The following is a 20,632-nucleotide window of genomic DNA, read 5'->3' on the forward strand; positions in this document are numbered from 1 at the left end:
AGTGTCAGTACAGTGCTGACACTCCCTACCACAACCCTCGGTGAATCCCTTTGGCCGAAAAGATGGCAGTGACCCCAAGTTCACTCTCAGCAGGACCCAGGCAGAATTTACCAAACTAGCCATCCATCTGGGGTTGAGCTCCAGCACTCCTGGGTCCTAGGACACCCGAGGGTCTTATCGGGCTGGCAAGGCTCTGCAGAGGCCTTGCACACCCTCAGCTCTAGATGACTTCTAACTCCTAATGGGTTCCTAATGCTGTGTAAGGAGTTGCTATGGCAATCGCCGAGGGGAAGGAAAGGGTCCAGGTGTTCAGTGCCCAGATAGTACTTTTCTGGAATGTTTTTTTTACGTCACTGTGGAGCCAGCAGATGGGGAGGGCTGGTACATTCTATGGGTCTCCCTTGGCTGCGTGGGAGTGTGTAGGAGCCCACCTCTCCACTGGCCTTACTGGTCACAGACACCAAGTTTATCCTGAAGTCTTGTTTCAAACAAGGAATCAGATAAACAATCAGCACAAGTACTGGGATGGAGGAAATCCACCAGGGTGGGTAGCTGCTGAGGTCTGGGGAGGAGGATGGTTGGGCTCTACAAAGGCCAGGTGATTCTTCCTCTCCTCTCGCGCCCAGGAGTACCCCCTGGCAGCTCTCGCTGGCACCGCCTGCCACTGTGGCTTTCCCACCACACGGTTCCCTCTTCACGACCGGGAGGATGAGCAACTGTGTGCGCAGAAGTGCAGTGCCGAGGAGTTTGAGAGCTGTGGGACCCCCAGCTACTTCATTGTGTACCAGACGCAGGTCCAAGGTAAGCCAGCAGGTCTGGACAGACCCTCCTTCCCAGATGCGTCCCGGCCGGTCAGTTTCTTAAAGCCCGCAGTGAGGGGGGAGGAGGATTGATGTGACGGCAGAGGGCTGGGCTGGTGAAGTTGCCTAGGCTGAGGGCTTCTAGTGCATGCAAGAGAGAGGAAGCATGAGGGGAGGTTCTAATGACCTCCTGTCTGTCCCTCATCAGTGAGGGCCCTTGGTGGCTCTTTGCTGATAGAAGAGGCAGTGAGGTTGAGTGGAAAGAGACCCCTGGATCTCCTCTCCTCCAACACAGACCCAGAGTGTGACCCTGGACAGCTCCTACCACCCATCTGGGCCTCAGTTTCTCCATCTGGAAAATGAAGCTGTGATGGATGGTTGGCTTCCAAGGTCGTTTTCGGTTCTGGCATTCTGTCAGTGTGTCTGTAACTTCTTCCTTCTCTCTCCTTCTTCCCCTCCCCGACTTGGTCAACCTTTCCATCTCTCCCCTTCTTTGCCAGTAGAGCCCACACTGACTGACTGACCGTCTCTCTACTGTCTATGGGGGATGCCAAGTGCCGTGGCGATGACAGTGGCTGGGAGGGTAGGGGTGAAAGTGATGGTGGTCATGACAGTTATGATGCAGTGTTGACGAAGACAGTGATGCTGATTGTGATGGTGGTCCTGATGCGGCACTGACGACGACAGTGAGGAGGAAAGTGATGGTGATGGCGGTCATAGGCTGTGTTGATGACATGACGGTGGTGGTCATGATGCAGTGGTGTTGGTCATGACGGTCATGATGCAGTGCGTTGATGGTGATGGTGTGGATCATGATGGCGATGGTGACTGCACTTGTGTGTGTTAGTGTTTGTCAACTTGACACAAACCTAGATATATCTGGGAAGGGGGAATCTCAACTGAGGAATTATCCCCATCACATTGCACATAGGAGAGCCTGTGGAGCATTCTCTTTATTAAGGCCTGAGGTGAGCGGCTCTAGCCCACTGCGGGTGGTACCACCCCTGGGCAGATGATCATGGGTTGTATAGGAAAACAAACTGAGCAAGCCATGGAAAGCAAACCAGGAAACAGCTTCCTCCATGGTCCCTGCCCCTTCTCCTGCTTGACTGCCTGCCTTAACTTCTCTCAATGATTGGCTGTAACTGGGGCATGCAAGCCGAATAAACCCTTTCCGTGGGTCCATGTTTCATCACAGCAATAGACGAAGCAAACTAGGGTAATGATGATAATAATGTTTGTGCTGCTGCTGCTGGTGGTGGTGGTGGTGCTGGCCGTGATGATGATCATGGTGATGCTGATGGTAGCGACACTGTTGATAAGCAATGATGAAATGATGGTGGTGATATTTGTAATGAAGGTGATGGATGGTGGTGATGGTGATGATGATGATAATGATGTGGTATTGATTATGGTGATGATGATAAAAATGGTGATGAGAGGGTGTCATGAGTTCCTTGAGTCTTACTCCACACCAGGCTCAGTGCTAAGACCTTATTATATACTTCCTTCCCCTCAGCTGTCTTAGGAAGTGGGAACAGTGATTATTCCTACTTTCCTGGGAAAGTGAGACTCAGACTAGCTAAGGGACTTACTTGCCTGCAGACAGACTATAAACCTTTATTCCTGGCTGGGGCATCTCAAGGAGAAGTTGGTGTGGGGCTGGGTACTCACGCTGGAACAGAGCCTAAGGAAACCAGCATGGATACAGTGGCTGGATTTATACCAGCATGGATACATGGATACAGTGGCCATCCACTGTGTGCCTCAGCTCGTTCTGTGATAGAAAGGCTGAAATCAGCCAGTGAGCAGGGCTGTGCCCATTTTATAGACAGTAGAGGGTTAAGGAATTGGCCACAATCCTATATACAAGAGCAATGTGCCTTCAGAGATGATTCCAAAGATCGTGCCAGAATCTTCAGCTCACAGTGGCATGAGCACCCCCAACCCTTCTGGAGTCTGAAGAGCAAACAGCACATCTCTGAGCAGACTGCCTCCTAGCAACAATGCATAGATGGACAGGCTGGACACTGCATGGGTGTGTCAACAGCAAAAGTACGTGCAAGTCAGCCTGCGCTCTTGCACGCCAGCACTCTAGAGAAAAGCAGCAGATGCCTGTTTGTGATTTGCATGAAAATCCTGTACGAGTGACTGGTGGTCCCTGGCAGGAAATCCCACTTGATCTCATGTTGAGTACAAGAGCCTGGTGAGCAAGCCCTGCTCATTCACAGTCCAGTGAGGAGGGATGAGTGTGTGCTGGTTTCCAGGATGCACCGGCACTTGGGCAGAGCTACGTGACCCTGGCACACAGTAAGGTGTAAATAAGGCTGGAGAGTCAGGTCTGCTGGTTCCGGGGCCTGGAAAACACAGCCTGTAGCTCCTGCCTGGTTTATGGGGCTTCAGAATCAATGGACGCAATAGATTTTAACACTGAAAACAACAGCCGTCATCGCAGAGCTGACCCACCTCCCATCTGCCCCCTGCACTATTTTACCGAGTCACACTTCCCTCCACCCCTGGTCCCCAGGACCCTCTTACATCCTGCCCTTCTGAAGGAAGTGTGGTCCCCAATAGGAATCATTAATTCCAATGCGACATTTGATTGAGGTTGTTTTGGTGTTTTTGTTTTTAAGTCCCATTGCCATAGAGGGAAAGGCACCTTTCAAGTGGGGTGGCCCATGGTCACTTGATGACCTTTGACCCTCTAAGACCGAAAGAAACCGGAGGACCTTCTGGTTTGGTAGATGCCGCAGTGGGTGGGGCTGGGTCTCCCACAGGTGGGGTTCTCAGTCCCATCAAGTGGAAGGTCAAGCTGAACTATTGCCAACCACTCACCGTGAGGGACTTGCTACGCCAGGGGCGGCTGGGACTGAAGAGGAGGCTTTTCCTCCCGTGGGACTTCTGTCGGTCCTTCCTGTGAGCTCAGCACATCCGAGTGCCCCTCCTCTTCCATGTATGACCTTGTCTCCAGGGCACACTGTGCTGACCCCTGACCCCTGTCTGTCTGTCTGTCCCCCTGCAGACAATCGCTGCATGGACAGAAGGTTCCTCCCAGCCAAGTCTAAGAAACTCATCGCGCTCGCCAGCTTCCCAGGCGCCGGCAACACGTGGGCTCGCCATCTCATCGAACTGGCCACCGGCTTCTACACCGGCAGCTACTACTTTGATGGCTCTCTGTATAACAAAGGTGAGGGCGGAGGGTGAGGGGAGCATCTGCACGGCTCAGCATGCCTGGGCTCATCCCTGAAGGCCTCTGCTGTGTGCTCCTGCAGTCCTTCCTTTCATGTCTGACACACACATCCTGTGTGTCCTGTCTCAGTACCTCCCCGGAGCCTGCCGGCTGATGGACATCTAGTAAGCACCATTTAGGTTGCCTTAAGCATTTCTTAAGCACCTGCTGTGTGCTAGGCACCTCACCACAGATACTGGCTGACCAACAGCTCTCTGCTATCAATAGAAGTATGCTAACTGTGTTTACATCGGGGCACTTATTGAGTACCAACTGCTTACCGGGCATCTTGCCGACAGTGCTGTGTGCCATGCTTTATTCTGAGGCTGTGCGCTATGTTTTAGTGAACACCATTGTATGAGAGATGTGCTTCCCTTGTGTGGTTTTCAAGACACATTTATGGAGCACCAACTGTGTGTAGGGAATCTCAGGGAAGTTCACCACCCCCAGATACCTTGTTGGGCCAGCTACATCCTGTCCCCAGACATGAAAACTGAGGCTGAAGAGGGGGGAATAACCAGCCCCCAAAGTCACAGGATTTTTTTCAAATGGCTGATTAGAAAATGTCCCCAACTGTTTCCTGATTTCACGCGTATGTCCTTGTCACTTACTGGGCAACTAGACATCATGGGTGGCACCGGACATGAAGCACTCTCCTCCGTGTGGGTTTTACGTCTATGTGTGGACGGCCCTGGGTTGTGTCTATGTTTTAGTGGAGGAACACTTCCTGGCTGTGTGGTCTTGGGCACATGACTGCACCTCTCTGGTCCTGTGATCGTTCACCTACTACAGCCAACAGTTGGTACCTCGTGAGGGTGGTGTGAAAGCGAAGGAGCTGGTCCGTGTAACAAGTTCAGCACACGGGAAGTAGAGCCTGGTGTGACGGCTCTGGTGCCAGGCATGGCTGAGGCAAAGCTAGGCAGCGGCATCTCCCAGGATGGGGACAGGTGGGAGGTGGAGAGTGAAGGAGGTGGGCTGGAAGGTCGGAGCCAGCAGGGATGCAGAAGGGCTTTCTAGTGTGCGTTCAGTTGGCTATGACAAACACTGACCAAAAACAGCTCAGAGAGGAGAGGGTTTTTTTTATCTTAGCGGCCCCCAGCTCACAATCCGCCAGTGAGCGAAGTCAGATGGGAACTACTCCAGCAGAGGCCACAGAGGGGTGCTGCTCACTGGCCTGCTCCCCATGGCTTGCTTGCTCAGCCTGCGTTCTTATAGAACCTGGAACCACCAGCTGTGGGATGGCACCACCCACCCTGTGCTGGGCCCTTTTCCCATCAATTATTAATCCAGATAATGCCCCAGAGTCCGATCTGATAGAGGGCATTCCTGGCTGAGGTTCCCTCTCTGTGAGTGACTCGATTTTGTGTCATGTTGGCAAGCACGCAGGGCCTGTGCCTTCAGATCCCCGTTCTCTGTATTTGGTTTGGGTTTCTGCACTCTTTTGCTTAGCAACTATTAGGTATGAAATGTCACCTACTATGTGTGAGGCACCTGCCAGGGTTTGAACCCAGACCCTCAGCAGATCCTGAGCTCTGCTGTCTTTATGAGCTGGTGCCTGGGAACACTGGGGACACTTGGGGATACAAGGGACACACAACCTGTAATATTGGAGGGGTGAAGAGAGAGACAGAAAAAAGAAAACATTTATTTTTTTTTCCTGCAGCTCTGAGTCCATGTCTTGGAACAGTATTCTGGTGGCTCCTCAGAACCTAAGTGTCACATGCCTGACGGTCACATGCTCCCCAAATAAGTAGACCACTGTGGTGACTCTGAAAAGCAATATTTAAACATGCCACATTTGTGTCATGGTGGTGTTGGGTCCTGTAGAAAAGAGGGGTGCGGAAGGGGGGCCTCTGGTGGTGGAATTCAGCAATTCCCCGTTACTTATTGACAAGTGAGCAACGTTCCTCAGAAAAGCCCAGGCCACTGTCTTCCCAAGCTCCTTCCTAGACATAAAACACTTCTGGAACCTGTTCTGCAAAATGAAATCACCCCACCCCCATCTACAGGCCAGTTCCCCGGGGGATGGATATTTAGACTCTGCAATAGGTATTTCTAGATGATCGTGGCTTATCTTCTTGGTGCTTATTTATAATTTCCACAAATATCAAGCTAAGTTAATGCCATCATGGCATCAAAGAGACAGAATCCCAGGTCTCCCCAGACAGGGAAGTGACTTCTCCTACTGTCTCTGTTGATGACATCATGATGCCTTGTTTGGGGCATTTGGGAAGTTTTCATTACCGCTTTGATGGTTTTGGTTCTGGAGATGGCTTCTCGGCATCTCATGGCAATACCAATCCACCTGCCTCAGCTCCCTAGGGTGGGCATTGCCACCACACCTACCCAGACCCATCTTCTCCTCCACGGGTGTGTGGGTTCTTGTATGCCACCTCTGTCTGCCCATGGCTGGGGCTGTGATGAGATGGATTTCAGTGAAGACAAAAAGAAGCCAGAGGTGGGAAGTCCTTGTCCAGGTGGTACAGAGTCCCACCAGTGGGATGTGTGGCATAGGACTGTAGCCAGGGCTGTGTGGGGTGAACTTGCCCATACTCTCTCCCAAGCCCCACACCATCATCCTCCGTGCCCTCAGGATTCTGTGCCTCAGAGGACCTCAAAAGCTGTTGATAAAAGATCTAGTCACAGGTATGATCCAGCCCAAATTTCCAAGACTCCTCTAATCCCTTTGGCCCAAGCAGCCCCAGGGTGAAACGTAATTCAGAAAAGGCCATTCCATGTCTGCCTCTTCTGCCCAGAGGCCCCGTGAGGGCAGCCACAGCTTTCTGGACCTCTGGAACAGGATCGGGTGACATGCTAGCCCTTACCACCATCCACCTCCAAAGCGATATGTAAGCTGCTTATACATGTGGGCCGAACAGGAAGACACGGCACCCCACGGCCTGGCAAGGCCCTGTGGCCTCTCAGCCCAGGATTTGCTGTGGCTTATGTTAGTTTCTGTGACAGAAAACCTAAAAAAAATAAAAAACCAGTGTAAGGGAGGATCTGTTTTGGCTCATCCAGTCCATCATTACAGGGAAGGGGGTCATGGAGCAGCTCAGTCCCCAGGAGAGCAATCCTCCACCACAGCTGCATCACTGGTGGATTAAAAGGGCCATCCCCAGCAGCCAGCTTAGCGCCTTTCATCAGAGTCCTGCTCTATGTCTCGCCAGTTTCTCACAGAGGCTGGGGGAAGAAGGTGCAGATGAGAAACTGAGGCCCAGAGATGTGACACAGTGTCAGTCAGGGTCACTCGCTGTCTTAGAAACAGCGGTGAAGGCCGCACTTGTCCTTCAAGATCTTCCTAATGCCTCGCCCCTCAGAGTGTGGGAGCCCTGAGGGGGAAGGGCACAGGCTCAGGAGCCTGGGTGTCACGAGTTTGGCGCCTCTGAGTGCATCGTGACTCCCTCAGCCTCTCCAGCTCCCTGGGTTCCCGGCCACCCATTCTAGGACGTCCCCTCTCACTCCCCCCAGGACTTTGGTACCTGAGGTCCTCATCCTTTCTTGTCTTGGGATAACCAGTTCCTCCTTGACCTTCAGTTCTCAAATTAAACATCCCTACCCAGAAGGCCTTCCTGCACGCCACAAGCTCATGAGCTGGGCTGGGTCCCGGTCTGTACCTCAGAGGGTGGAGGTGTAGCCTGGGTCCAAACCAGAACCGTCCAGCCAGGTCCCTCCTGGGCCTGGGCCTCCTGTTCTGCTGCATCGACAGCAGCCGTGACTTTCCGTTCCTGTGACGTCGTTTAACCGATGCCACCCTCTGAGCTGTGATGCTCTGCTCGGCTTCCCTCAGGATGTTCGGTTACGTGGGTGCTCAGAACACACCCGGGAAGGAATGAGTGAGTCAAGAGAGTGAGGAGTCCTGAGGAGGTGCGGGACGGGGTGCCATGTCCTCCCCGCCTCCCCGCCTCCCCGCCTCCCCAGCTTCTAACTTCTCGCCCCCGGGGCTTGGGGACAGGGTTCAAAGGTGAGCGAGACCACTGGCGGAGCGGTCGGACCATCTGCATCAAGACCCACGAGAGTGGCCAGAAGGAGATCGAGGCCTTCGACGCAGCCATCCTGCTCATCCGCAACCCCTACAAGGCCCTCATGGCTGAGTTCAACCGCAAGTATGGAGGCCACATCGGCTTCGCTGCCCATGCCCACTGGAAAGGCAAAGGTACAGGGAGGGAGGGCCTGGGGTGGTGTGGGGTACAGGGTGGCCAGCATGGGGTGATAAGAGGCCCTGGAGCAGTGTGGGGTACAGAGGGGCCTGGGGCAGTCTGGGGTGCAAGTGGCCAGCATGGGGTGATAAGAGGCCCTGGAGCAGTGTGGGGTACAGAGTGACCAGCATGGGGTGATAGGAGGATCTTGGACCATGTAGGGTGCAGGTGGCCAGCATGGGGTAACAGGAGGTCAGGCCTGGGGCAGTGTGGGGTACAGAGGGGCCTGGGGCAGTCTGGGGTGCAGGAGGCCAGCATGGGGTAACAGGAGGTCAGGCCTGGGGCAGTCTGGGGTGCAGAGTGACCAGCATGGGGCGACAGGAGGAGGGCCCAGGTGGTGTGGGGTGCAGGGTGACCAGCATGGGATGACAGGAGGGGGTCCCAGGTGGTGTGGGGTGCAGGGTGACCAGCAGGAAGCTCTCCAGAGGAGTGCAGAGCTTTTTGCAATGCTCCAGCTCTGGGTGGCTGAGGCACCATGGGGCCACACCCAAAGCACCAGCCATGTGGCCCAGGAACTACGGCTTCACTCTTTACAGTGAGGCTCCCTTGCAGTGGGACCCCAAAGCCCTTACGCTTGCTTAAACAACTCTAACTTTCTGGACTCAGCGGGAGGACATGGGGTTTGAGAGGCTGGAAGGTTCACTTTCTCTACTCAGCAGCTGTGGTTCTCACTATGCTAACGGGGACACTGCTGGTGAAATCCAGATGGCATGGGTGGCCACGAGTTGTGGGTCCTCTCCTGGGTACCACATGGCCCGTGTCCAGCCCCTGCGTGGTGGTGAAACCCTACAGCTGTGGGACTGTTACCAGTGAACTCACCCAACAGCTCCAACCCACAGGGTTCAGAGGGCTTGATGATCTGCTAGTGTCGCTCCGCTGGGAAGCAAGCAGGGCCCCAGGCGAAGTGGCTTTGACAGTTCCTCCCCAGCTAGGGGAGAGGCCTGCACCAGGGAGCAGGCCGTGGCTGGAACATGGACCCAGCTTCTGGCTGAGAACCCTGGTTCTCTCTTTACTAATGAGGAAAACTGGGGCCCAGAGAGGTAGAGACCACTAAGGTCACTGGGAAACCCAGTGGCCAAGCTCTCCTCGTCCCAGGCCTCCTGGGGTCTGAGAGAAGTGGGGTGTCGGGGAGTGTGGCTGTCGTCAAGCCCTCCAGGAACTAGGGAGAGCGTGATTCCTGGGGCAGGGTAAACGGAGCTTAGTTAGCACCCTGGGTGCTGCTGAGCTGGGATTCCAACCCAGGCATCAGGCATTGATTGATCCCCAGCCTCCACATTCAGAGACATTCACACACACACACACACACACACACACACACACACGCACACGCACGCACGCGTACACACACACCCCACCTCATCTGCTCTGTTTCCTTATTTAAGACACCTGGGTCCTTTAGGTCAACACTGAGTCAGGGCATATGAACCAAGGATTGGTTCAGACTCATCTCATACTGGGGCCAGATTAGCTCCATCAGCTCCTCTCAGGTCAAAGCTTTGGCAGAGAACTCTCTCCAGGGAACAGAGCCCCGACTCTCCACCCTACTCCCCCGACCCAGTCCTCTTCTTTGATACCCTAGGCAACAGGACCACTGGGGGGCTCATTAACCATGCCAGTGACCAGGCTACACCCCAGACCTGCCTGACTAGAAACACCGCATTTTCACCAGCCTTTGGGGACCTTCCTGATGCACCCCTCAACTTACTTTAATTGCCTTAAACCCTTACTGCTCAGGTGTGGCTGGGGACCAGCGGCACCGGTGTCTCCTGGGATATTTCAGAGTCCATGTCCAACCAGAGTTCTCAGGGGGTGGGGGGAGTGGGGGCCCTCACAAGTTTTGAGGACTGCGTCAGGACACCCTTTGATGAACAGTGGGAGAGTAACCTGGAAGGAGAGGCCCCATAGCTCCCCACAGATCTGCTCCCTCCTGATTAGACGGAGATAAGCCTCCCCACCCCCCAACTTTGGTTCCATCACATTAATTTTACAACCCCTCTGGAGCAGAACCAAGGCAAAATTTTATGTGATATGATTACACAAGGTGAATTGTCCTGGATCTGTTTAATGAAACCGATCCTGTGTTTAATGATTCCATGGGGAACTGGCACGGAGAAACCATTAATCAGGGCCTGGTTCCTCCTGCCGACAAGAAGATGAAGCGGACACCTCCATGCTGTGTGCAGCCAGGCACGCCTGTGTGGCCTTGGCTCCCTGGGAGGGGGGGTGCTTTATTTCCAGATTTGTGGGTGCTGATCCATTACCAGGAGCCCTGAGCTAGCAGAGGAGGGCTTTTGTTACCATTTCTACTGTTCTTTGCGATGAAGTCATTTAGGAGCTTCGAGAGGTGAAGGGTTGGAGTGTGTGGACAAACGTCTGATACAGAAGAGCTCAGAACCGCTCAGGGTGCGGCTAAGCTTTGGCAGGGAAACTCGAGCCAGCGGGCTGGGGCACAGGGGGTGTCTCGGGAAAAGCTGGAGGCCAGCATCAGCAAGGATTGTCATAAGCAGCGTTTACTCTTCTGCACCTGGAACCTCATCAGGATCTTTGCAAAGCTTATTATCCTAAGAGGTCAGGGATGCCTGCCCTCAAGTCAGTAGAGTGAAACTCAAGGCGCGAGCAAAGAGCACCTCCAAGGTCATCCAGTGCGGGTGGAGAAGAACAGGGTCTCCAGCCCCGGCCCCTGGCTGGGAAGTCATCTGTGGACAGCCCCTGTGTCTCAGGCAGCATCCAGAAGTCAAGGACACAGCAGGTAGAGAAGCAGCTTCCCCAGAATAGGAGGTGCAGGTGATGGGATCGGAAGACACACCGGGCGAGTGTCTTCAGGATGGTCACACATGGCCACACCTGAAGTCTAGGCCTGTGGCGCGCTGGATGACAAGGGCCAGCCTCACCCGGGTTTCTCCTGGGACCATCGCAGCTGTCCTGAGTCACCAAGAATGCTGAGAGGGGACTCAGACGTGGGGACAGGCTGACAAAGGGAAGGAGCCCCTGTGTGTGCTTAAAGTTTCCTAATCATCCAGATACATCTGGCCCCAGCCCATTATACCAGTACGGGCCCAATTAGTCAGCTGCCTTGTGAATAATCTATTTTAAGAATAAAAAAATAACCTGTCGCCAGCATAAATATTTCTCAAGTAGCCGTGGGGTTCCAGGAGGGGACTGGGTGAGAGGCATCTCAGGATGGCTTCCATGGGTTCTGTCAAGAAAAGCAGCCTTTTATCACAGCGCAATTTAGCAGTTGGGATTTCAATTTAGTTCAGTGGCAGTTCCCCCCAGCTCCTGCTGGGTACCAGGCTGTGGGAGGAAGTGGGGATGCGGCTGCTGGTGTCTCCAGAGGATCTGGGCCAGAGTGAGGCAGGCTGGATTGGATGGTGCTTCCCTGCTGTGTGACCTTGAAGAAGTGGCTCCATTCACTGTCTGAGCCTCAGTTTCCTTCCTGGCCCCAGTGCCCAGCAGTCGTTTCCTTTCAGGGTGTCTAGGAAGGCTAAGAGAGACAGAAAGGCTCCGTCATCCAGTGAGGGATTAGGAGGTAGGAAGATTTTCAGGTCCCCAACCTAGCTGGAGGGACTCACCAGTCTGTCATGCATGGCCCACTCTGGACTGGGGGGGGGCTGCCTCATCAACCATTGAGCCTTTGGGGTTCTCCAGCTGAGTTGGGGCTGATGCTGTTCCCAGCATTCCAGTGCCCACCTTGGGCTGTCTCCCGGCTCCCCTCCCACCTGAGCCTGAGCCTCAGCAGCTCTCCTTGAGACTTGCTTGCTGTACAACTAACCCAAGGAGTGTTCTCAAGTCAGGCAACCCCAAAGGCACCCTCCCAGTCGGGTGACTTTCTGTCACATGGCAAGATGGCTGATGAACCCCCTACTGCCCCCCCCCCCCCAGAGACCGTTTGTGACCATTTCAGTGAAGAGTAGAGAGACCACATGAACAAGACTAACAGTCCTGTTCAAACCACCCCCACGGGCTCAGCCGGCAGTGGAGACAGGCGCGTAATCAGGGTGACCACACAGTCATGACTCACTGTGTGGTCAGGAGGGAGCACTGGACCTGCGGAGCCCACAGGAGGCCTCTGCCTGGGCCCCGGGAGCCAGTGAAATGACTTCTCGAACAACAGAAGGGATGGTGATAGCCACGCTTATTGAACAACATCAGGGCTCGGGCCAGTACGCCAACAGTCCCCGGTGCTCTGGCCACACTCGGAGCACAGCCCCCATTCCCCGTAAGATGCTGTTATTGCTGATGGGGGATAAGCAAAAAGCCCACCCCGTGCAGCCAGGTCTCCCTGAGTGACCGTGAACAGTCACTCACCCACTCTCTGCCTCAGTTTCCTCTTCTGCTAAATGATGGCCACAATGATGCTGGGCTGTGAGGACCGAATAGAACCCTGCCTACATCACCACGGTGAAAACGCAGTTTCAACCTGGCCATACACCTTGATAACGATCCTATCAATGGAAATGATAGACCTATGGTGTGAATATAGTTACATAAATTATATGTAATACGAATCTATTCTATAAAGCCGGGCAGTGGTGGCGCACACCTTTAACCCCAGCACTTGGGAGGCAGAGGCAAGTGGATCGCTGTGAGTTCCAGGCCAGCCTGGTCTACAAAGCAAGTTCCAGGCGAGCCAGGGCTACACAGAGAAACCATGTCTCAAAAAAAAAATCTCTTCTATATAAATTTTATATAATTTGCAGAGTATAGTGTCTAGGAGGGAGTTGGAAGTACCTGGACACTTTTTTCATCAGAATGGAGTCTTGGCCATGCTGTCTTCTTTCTTTTCAGTTGATGGAAGCATCTGGTTGTCTTTACCCTTTTGAGTACCCTGTGACTAGCTTCGAATTTAGTTATCCTACTTAAAAGCTATTTATAACACTATGTGTTACTCACTAATTAACAGGCCAAATTATATCAACAGATTTATTTTTTTAAAGATTTATTTATTTATTTATTATGTATACAGCATGTATGACTGCAGGCCAGAAGAGGGCACCATATCTAATTACAGATGGCTGTGAGCCACCATGTGGTTGCTGGGAATTGAACTCAGGACCTCTGGAAGAACAGCCAGTGCTCTTAACCTCTGAGCCATCTCTCCAGTCCTATATCAACAGATTTAAATATTTGTCCTTTTAAAAATGTTACAATCATTATTGAATTTAGTAGGAATATTCTAAAGAGGCATGTCTCTAAACAGATTTTTTTTTTTTTAATGATTAAAGCAATGACTATTCAAAAAACAAAGGCTTTGTTCAATGGGAAAACACATTTAGTCACAAGTTTTAAATGCACATTTAAGTCAAAAAATAAACAAAGAATTTTATTGTTGTTTCAAGCGATTTTTTTAAACATTACTAAGAACAAATCAGTACTTAAGAAAGTATGGTAGAGAATTAATCATTAATTTTATCTCACAGTACTGAATTGACCTTAAGTTTTATAACTTCAGCATTATTTTTAACCTCATTATAACCATATCCATTTTAAACAATCCTTTTGCAACATACATCTTATTTTTATTGTTATTACAAAATTTAGAAAATATTTTTTGTTTGTTTGAGGTAATTTTAAAAGAAAGTTCAGGAGGGTATAGTATAGAACAGAAAATATGGTATCTTAGATATCCAAACATTATAAATACAGGTAAAGTATATTAATAGTTTTTGTTTACTTGACCAAATTTAAATTAAGTATTTGTTAAAGAGTTAAGCCACGAGATCTGATACCTTGATAAGTTTCACTTTTATGCGTGCGTGGTTTTCGTTGTCATTGTTGGAAAAAGCATTTCCTTTTGTTAGTCTTTACCAGACACCAAAAGTATGAGGCATAGAGCGTGGGATGGAGGTAAGCTTTCACATTCATGACTTTATTATTCTTTTTAATTAGAAACAGAGTTGAATAATTCTGTTGAATTCTTAACTATAGTGTAACACATTAAGATGATCTGTAAGCTCTGAGATGTCTATGCAAACCTAACAGTAAGTTCTTAAAAGGACAGTTCAAAAAAGTAGACACTTAGGGTTTTCTCTTACATTGGCCATGCCGAGATCTGGCTCTTGAAACCCTACTTGTCCATTCATTTGTTTTTAAAGGGGCACTGGTGCTCAAACATATCCTTGAAATGTTGGTATGCATATAAACACTCCCATATAAACAAGACCTAGCTAAAGGACAGATGTGAGCTGGCCTGTTAATCCGTGGGATAGAGTTCTGTGTGTCAGGGGTGGCCGTTGTCACTAGGAAAAACATATGCTAAAGCAGAAGCAATCATATCGTAGTTACTTTATTCCCTCAAGTGATAGGGACTGTGCTGTAAACCAGAACAGGATAAGAATCAGGAGATGACATCTTCATCAGAATTGTATCTTGTACTTAAAAGCAGATTTAAATTTTTCTTAATCTGAAAACTCATGTTTTCATTGTCCCAAAGAAAGATTTAGGACCGTCAAAAGAGCCCATTGAAAAGCAGAATGCACAAAAAGGAGATTTAGTCAATGTGGTCACGCTGGGCAGGGGCACGATGAGGTACAGCAAACCCCTCAAGTTTGTCTTTAGGGACCTGAAGTGAGATCAAGGTATAAAGACCGGGGATATGCAGGACTGATCGGTCCTCAGGACTCATCATTATCTGGGCTTCAGTCTTGTCCTCTAAGGTGGCAGACAAGTTGCTACAACTGTCTGAAGTCTCAGGGAAACAGGGTCCCCTTCCTGCTGGTGCCCTTCCCTCTTCCAGCATGAGATTCCTGGGGGAACCCCTCTATCCTGAGGGTCCATTCCTTCAACAGTCTGATAGTCTGGCTGAGACACTCTGGAGAATATCTTCATTTCTGCCAGACTGGTTACTCGGGGGATCATTTTTTACGATGATGTTCCCCAGAAAAGCCACGTGTTACTACATAGGACCCACAAACAGAGCTGGATGGGTCTGGAAAATGCCTATTGCTGGTGTCATTGGCACTCAGACATCTAGAGAGTTTCTTGTTAAATAAAAGGAATACAGAATCCCGTGTTAGGAGGATCTGCAGGGCAGGACAGCGGATAGGGAAACTCCACAAGATGCTTGAAAATGGGTCTCCGCACAAGTCCCCAGGATGCTGGAGAGGGGACACAGACTCACTTGGTTATCTTTAATAGCCTGAGGAGTTCCCCTAAGTTCAGGCCAAGCTGAGATTTGGGGCTTTAATGCTGAAAGGAATTTTAGGGCTGGTTAAGACACTTTAATGTTAGAATTACAGGGAAACAAGCTGTTTAAAGAAATAGTAAGAAAGGAGGACACAAAGAAGCAGCCAGAGAGGAGAGGCGGGGGAAGGTCAGGGGGGGGGTCTATCTTAGCATTTGCCTTTGACATAAACCTCCCCAAAAGTTTTTTTTTAATTAATTTTTCATTTTAGCATCTAATTTAACTTGTATGGCTTTAAGAGCTCTTTACTATGAATTACCAATTTGATCAGTTTTTGGAGATCATTTTACATCTTAGTGAAAGCCGGTTGCCTATTTGTGATTTTTTTTTTCCCCCTAGGACTTTGCTTTTATGGCCTACTACTTTGGAGGCGGTGACTGTTTGGGTTATCTTTAGTGTGTTTCTTCCAAACACTTCCAAGCTAGTCAGCAATTATCTCTCCCAGAACCTGCTAGAATGCCAGATGGCCCTTACCTCCAGGCAGTTCCTCCTCCTTTTTGGAAACCTCGTGGCCGTGTTTATATATATATATATATATATATTTTTTTTTTTTTTTCTCTTTCTTTTTTTCTGTTCTCCTGAAAAATCACGGCGTCTGTGCTCGCTGGGAAATATGTGGTTTGGGTCAGTTTTGTGTGCTGCTTTTGGCATCGACTTTCTCAGCTTTTGCCCTGAAACCGTCTTCTCCTACTGGGTCTTTGGTTATCCTACACGTGTACACAAACACGAGAGAGCTCAAGACCCAGGGCGAACGAACCCTCGTAAGCGGTTTCCCTGAAGAGCCAGTGAAGTGTCTCCTGACCCCAGAGTGGGGCCGGTTTGCTGTGTCTCCCTATGAGGCCATTCCACAGAGTGGGGCGTTCCCCGTGACACCGCCACACTCTGGGGTGGGGTGGGGTGGGGACGAACAAGTACCTCTTGTCTTCAGTGTCTTTATCATCAGATGATCCTAACATTCCTGAGCTAACGGGTTGACAAGGTCGCAGGAGACATAGCAGGAAAAAAGCAGACTTAAGCCTCTGAGGGGTGTGGCAGAAACAAAGGTCAAATGTCAGGAAACAAAGGTCAAGTGTCAGGAAACAAAGGTCAAGTGTTAATAAACCCAACACATTTCAAAGACCAGGAAAACCCGGGCAAAATAAGAAACCAAAATGCCTTCAAAAGTCCCAGAAGCCAACAAAATACTGAAAACAAGCTAAATAGAACCTAAATTGCCTTTAGAGTTCTGAATGCAAGCAAGCAAACCAAACCAAATGTTAGAACAAAAAGCTTTCAAACTGATAACCTTAAAACAGATACTTTGAAAGCAGACAAAGAGAGATTCCTATCACAATAGGATCTGCTAGCCAGCTCAGAATAGACAGTCCACAAAACCAAGGGAGGGTTGGAGCCCCGGAAAGAACTCACCAACAGTCCCCATGAGGAAATAACACCAGATGACCGTGCAGGGTCCTGGCTTCCGTTCAAGCGATTCCTCTGGTGAAAAGTGGACCATTTTTGGAATCCCACATGTCACCATATCTGTTGACACAAAAAAACCACACCTCTCATCTTAAAGGAAATATGAAGTAGTTTATTCTGGGGCATTTTGAGTTACCATGGCCCAGAAACACAGATTTAGGTGACCCCAAATTCCATGTTCCGACGTGGAAGCCGTTTCATGAACATTTGTGGTTTTACAGGACAAAGAAAGTCATACACCAAGACAAGTGTAAAATATGTTGATTGGTACATCAGAGAGGTGGGTACAGCGAGGTGCGGGAAAGCTTTCCTGTAGGCCCAAGAAGCTATCTGATGGCATCCTTAGCTTTGGGGTTGGTGGAAGCCAGCCATCTGCTAACAGATTCCAAAGGATTTCTATCTACTAGTTGGGGTGGGGGTGTTAGTTCTGACACAGGCGGGCAAGGAATGGCGGTTCCAGGGGGCTAGAACTAGCCCAGGGTAAGGTAATCGGTACCTGGACCTGCAACATCGCAACCTCTCCATGGTACTGCAGTGCTAATCAATCAGTGTCTGCATGGACAGCTTCTTTCCAAGAATTCTGCTTCCCGAGATCAAACCTGGGGCTCCCAGCATCCTAGGCGAGCAAGCGCCTACTCCCCAACCCTTCCTGTGTAACCCTGCATCTCTTACTACTTCCTTACCTCCACATTTTGGTAGTATATATATTTATATGCGGTAGTCTATTCGTGTATAGGGCCGTGCCTGGAATGAACCAGGCACCAGTCAAGTGGGTGTTACCCCAGAGAGCACAAGTGGGTTCAGAGGTCTGGGAGGTGTGTCATCTGCCCATCTGGTGGCGTCCCTGATGCCCTGCTCTCTCCGCAGAGTGGCCCGAGTTCGTCAGGAACTATGCCCCGTGGTGGGCCACACACACACTGGACTGGCTCAAGTTCGGCAAGACGGTACTGGTGGTGCACTTCGAGGACCTGAAGCAGGACCTCTTTGCGCAGCTGGGCCGAATGGTCAGCCTGCTGGGCGTGGCGGTCAGGGAAGACCGGCTGCTGTGCGTGGAGAGCCAGAAGGATGGCAACTTCAAGCGCTCGGGGCTCCGCAAGCTGGAGTACGACCCTTACACCGCCGAGATGCGCAGGACCATCGCTGCCTACATCAGGATGGTGGACACAGCCCTGCGCAGTCGCAACCTCACCGGGGTGCCCGATGCCTACAGCCCAAGATGATGGGTGGCCAGGGAGGGTTCCAGCTCCCCACTTGGCTCCAAGAGCTGGCTTCCCTCTGCCATGATGACAGCCCCAGGCTTCTGCCTGCCTTCAGAGAGACCCCCTCCGAGGCCTGGGGAGGAGACATCCAGGCACCTTCCCCTGGCTGCCTGTTTGGGGCGTCCCTGTCCCTGCTGTTGGGGTGGGGGGGGGAGGAGATGATTATCATGGAGACGGCAGTGGTTGGGAGGTTCTGGAGATGACAGCTGATGAAAAGTTATAAGCAGTGACCCTGCAGCTGACTGTGTGGGCCCCTGTCTCTTCCCCTGAGCGAGCACTGGCTTTATGATCTCTCTCAGGCCATCTGTATGTGACAGGCAGATGTCTGGGACCTGTCTCCATGGCCTTAGATCTCTGGCTTCTGAGGTGGGGGAACTGGTGCCCCGGCACCACCGTGGGAGCTGTCCCCCAGGCTAAATCACGTATGAGATCCAAGCTGGGTGCTGTTCCACTTCGAGGGCTGGAACTCTGTCCTTTCTGCCCACGCTGTGTCTTGGAGGGCGGGGTGACTTTGGGGGTTTTGACCCTTCTTCCAAAGTCCCTTAGGTACCAAACATCAACCCAAAGGTTGGTCATGTACCACGTACAGAGCCCCCAATGACCCATCTTTTCAGGGTGGGGTCCAACATGTCTATCTTACACTGCCCTCCTGAACCCTTAACCAGGGAGTCCTTTACTACCCAGGGGAGGGAACAGACTGCTCCAGCTCAGAGGGAGCCACACTCAAAACAGTCCCCCTACCCACAAGACATCAGCCTCCCTTCCCTCGCTTACAGCCCAACAGGGACAGTCGCCCCCCCCCCCCGGGGACTCCTTAGAAACGGAGTAATGAATGGCTGTCCATTCCCACTGCGCCACTGCTCTCTCGATGCCGAGACACCAAACCAAAGGATTTCTGACTTGAGTCACTGATCATGTTTTCCAAAGCATGCATCCAGGATCCCGTCTCCCCACCTCGGATCCCCGTGGCTTCCCCTCCAGCCCACACTTTCACCATTCCCACTGCATAGACACAAAAGCCATAGTCACAGTCCCCTTGCTCTTCTGTCTGGAGCAGCCTCCACCCCCCACTCCCCACCCCCCACCCCCAGAGCCTTGGGGGGGGGGCAAATGAACACTGGTTCCCACCGAGCCAAGGAACCCCGGAGAAGGGTCACGCAAAGAGATATATTTTTTTAAGAGGAATATGACCAAGACATTCTGCCCCTTGGACACTGGCCACGCAAAAAGAAGGGCCAGAGACTGTCCCTGATTCCCTTCTCCGATGCCCTCGTCTGAAGGGTTTGGACCACCCCAGGGCTCAGCCAGGGGGCTCTGAATGTATTTTGTATGGTGTTTCTTCCCCTCCTCCCAGGCTAATTTATAGTTTTCTTTCACCGGGGAGTAGATGGCCGGGTCTCCCCTCCTGTTTGGAGGTCAGTTCTCTCTAGGTCCAGAACTCGGGCCAGTTCCTTGCTAGTGGCCACCTCTGGTCACGAACTTTCTGTTCGAAGATTCCTCAGGTCGACACTGTCATTAAAAAGAGTTTTGTTGCTAATTCTACCACGTGGCCCTGTTGTAGATTGTGAGTTCACAAAGGAGACATTTTCTTGGGGTGGGGGGATGGGGGGATGTCCAGGAGAGGGCTGAGGATTCTCTAGGTTTGTGCACAGATGTAGAAGAGGGTGTGGTGTCCCATGGGAGGTGTCGCTTCTATGTATGTGAGTGACAGAGACCCTGTATGGAGCCAGTGACAACATAGAGACACAGGGGAGTCTTTCTGACACCCAGGGGCCCTGTGGTTGGCCCATTCATTCTCCAAGCCTCTACCCTGGCTTCTCACACACCAGACTGCAGCTTCTGTGGGGAAGGCTGTGACTAGAGACTTTCCCGGCGGAGTGAGAAAGAGCTTTTCATGTTGCCTTGTTGGCACTGAGGGGGAGGGGCAGCTGAGACAGGCAGGGAAAAGGCAGGGCTTCACCCCCTCAAAGTCCTGGGCCACCAACACAGGAGCAAGAAGCAGGACTTCAGTGGTAGAGTCATTGGGAGAGGGAACGCTCTCATGAAAGCCACGCTGGGTGACAGAGTTCATCTGGGCCTGGGGTAACTCAGATCGAAGTCTTAAACCAACTCTGACCTGTCACAGACACACCCAATCCTAGACCCTTGAACCTGGGTCACCCAAACTGAGATACTTGGGTCACCCAAGCCTAGACCCTTGAACTAAACTGGGTCACCTAAGCCTAGACCCTTGAACCTGGTCAACCAAACTGAGACCCTTAAACCTGGGTCACCTTAAACCTAGACCTTTTAACCTGGGTCTCCCAACCCTAGACCCCTGAACCTGGGTCACCCAGTCCTAGACCCCTGAACCTGGGTCACCCAGTCCTAGACCCCTGAACCTGGGTCACCAGTCCTAGACCCCTGAACCTTGGGTCACCTAATCTTGGACCCTTGAACCTGGATCCTGTTACAGTTTATATGCTCATAGACATATACTGATCCATGACCAATCTTAGACT

The 20,632-nt window shown here is 51.4% G+C and overlaps 1 protein-coding gene across 1 annotated transcript in view; it reads left to right on the forward strand.

Annotated features, from left to right (window-relative positions):
• Window positions 1-19,673, forward strand: part of Wscd2 (WSC domain containing 2) — a 92,497-nt gene extending 72,824 nt beyond the window's left edge. Inside the window, exons 6-9 of the mRNA XM_028860836.2 lie at window positions 627-801; window positions 3,823-3,987; window positions 7,985-8,185; window positions 17,740-19,673. Coding sequence (XP_028716669.1) covers window positions 627-801; window positions 3,823-3,987; window positions 7,985-8,185; window positions 17,740-18,092 — 894 coding nt within the window. The 3' untranslated portion in view covers window positions 18,093-19,673. The remainder of the gene's footprint in view (window positions 1-626; window positions 802-3,822; window positions 3,988-7,984; window positions 8,186-17,739) is intronic.
• The last annotated feature ends 959 nt before the right edge of the window (window positions 19,674-20,632 follow it).

The sequence above is a fragment of the Peromyscus leucopus genome, chromosome 23 (genome assembly GCF_004664715.2).
Source record: "Peromyscus leucopus breed LL Stock chromosome 23, UCI_PerLeu_2.1, whole genome shotgun sequence".
Classification (NCBI taxonomy): domain Eukaryota; kingdom Metazoa; phylum Chordata; class Mammalia; order Rodentia; family Cricetidae; genus Peromyscus; species Peromyscus leucopus.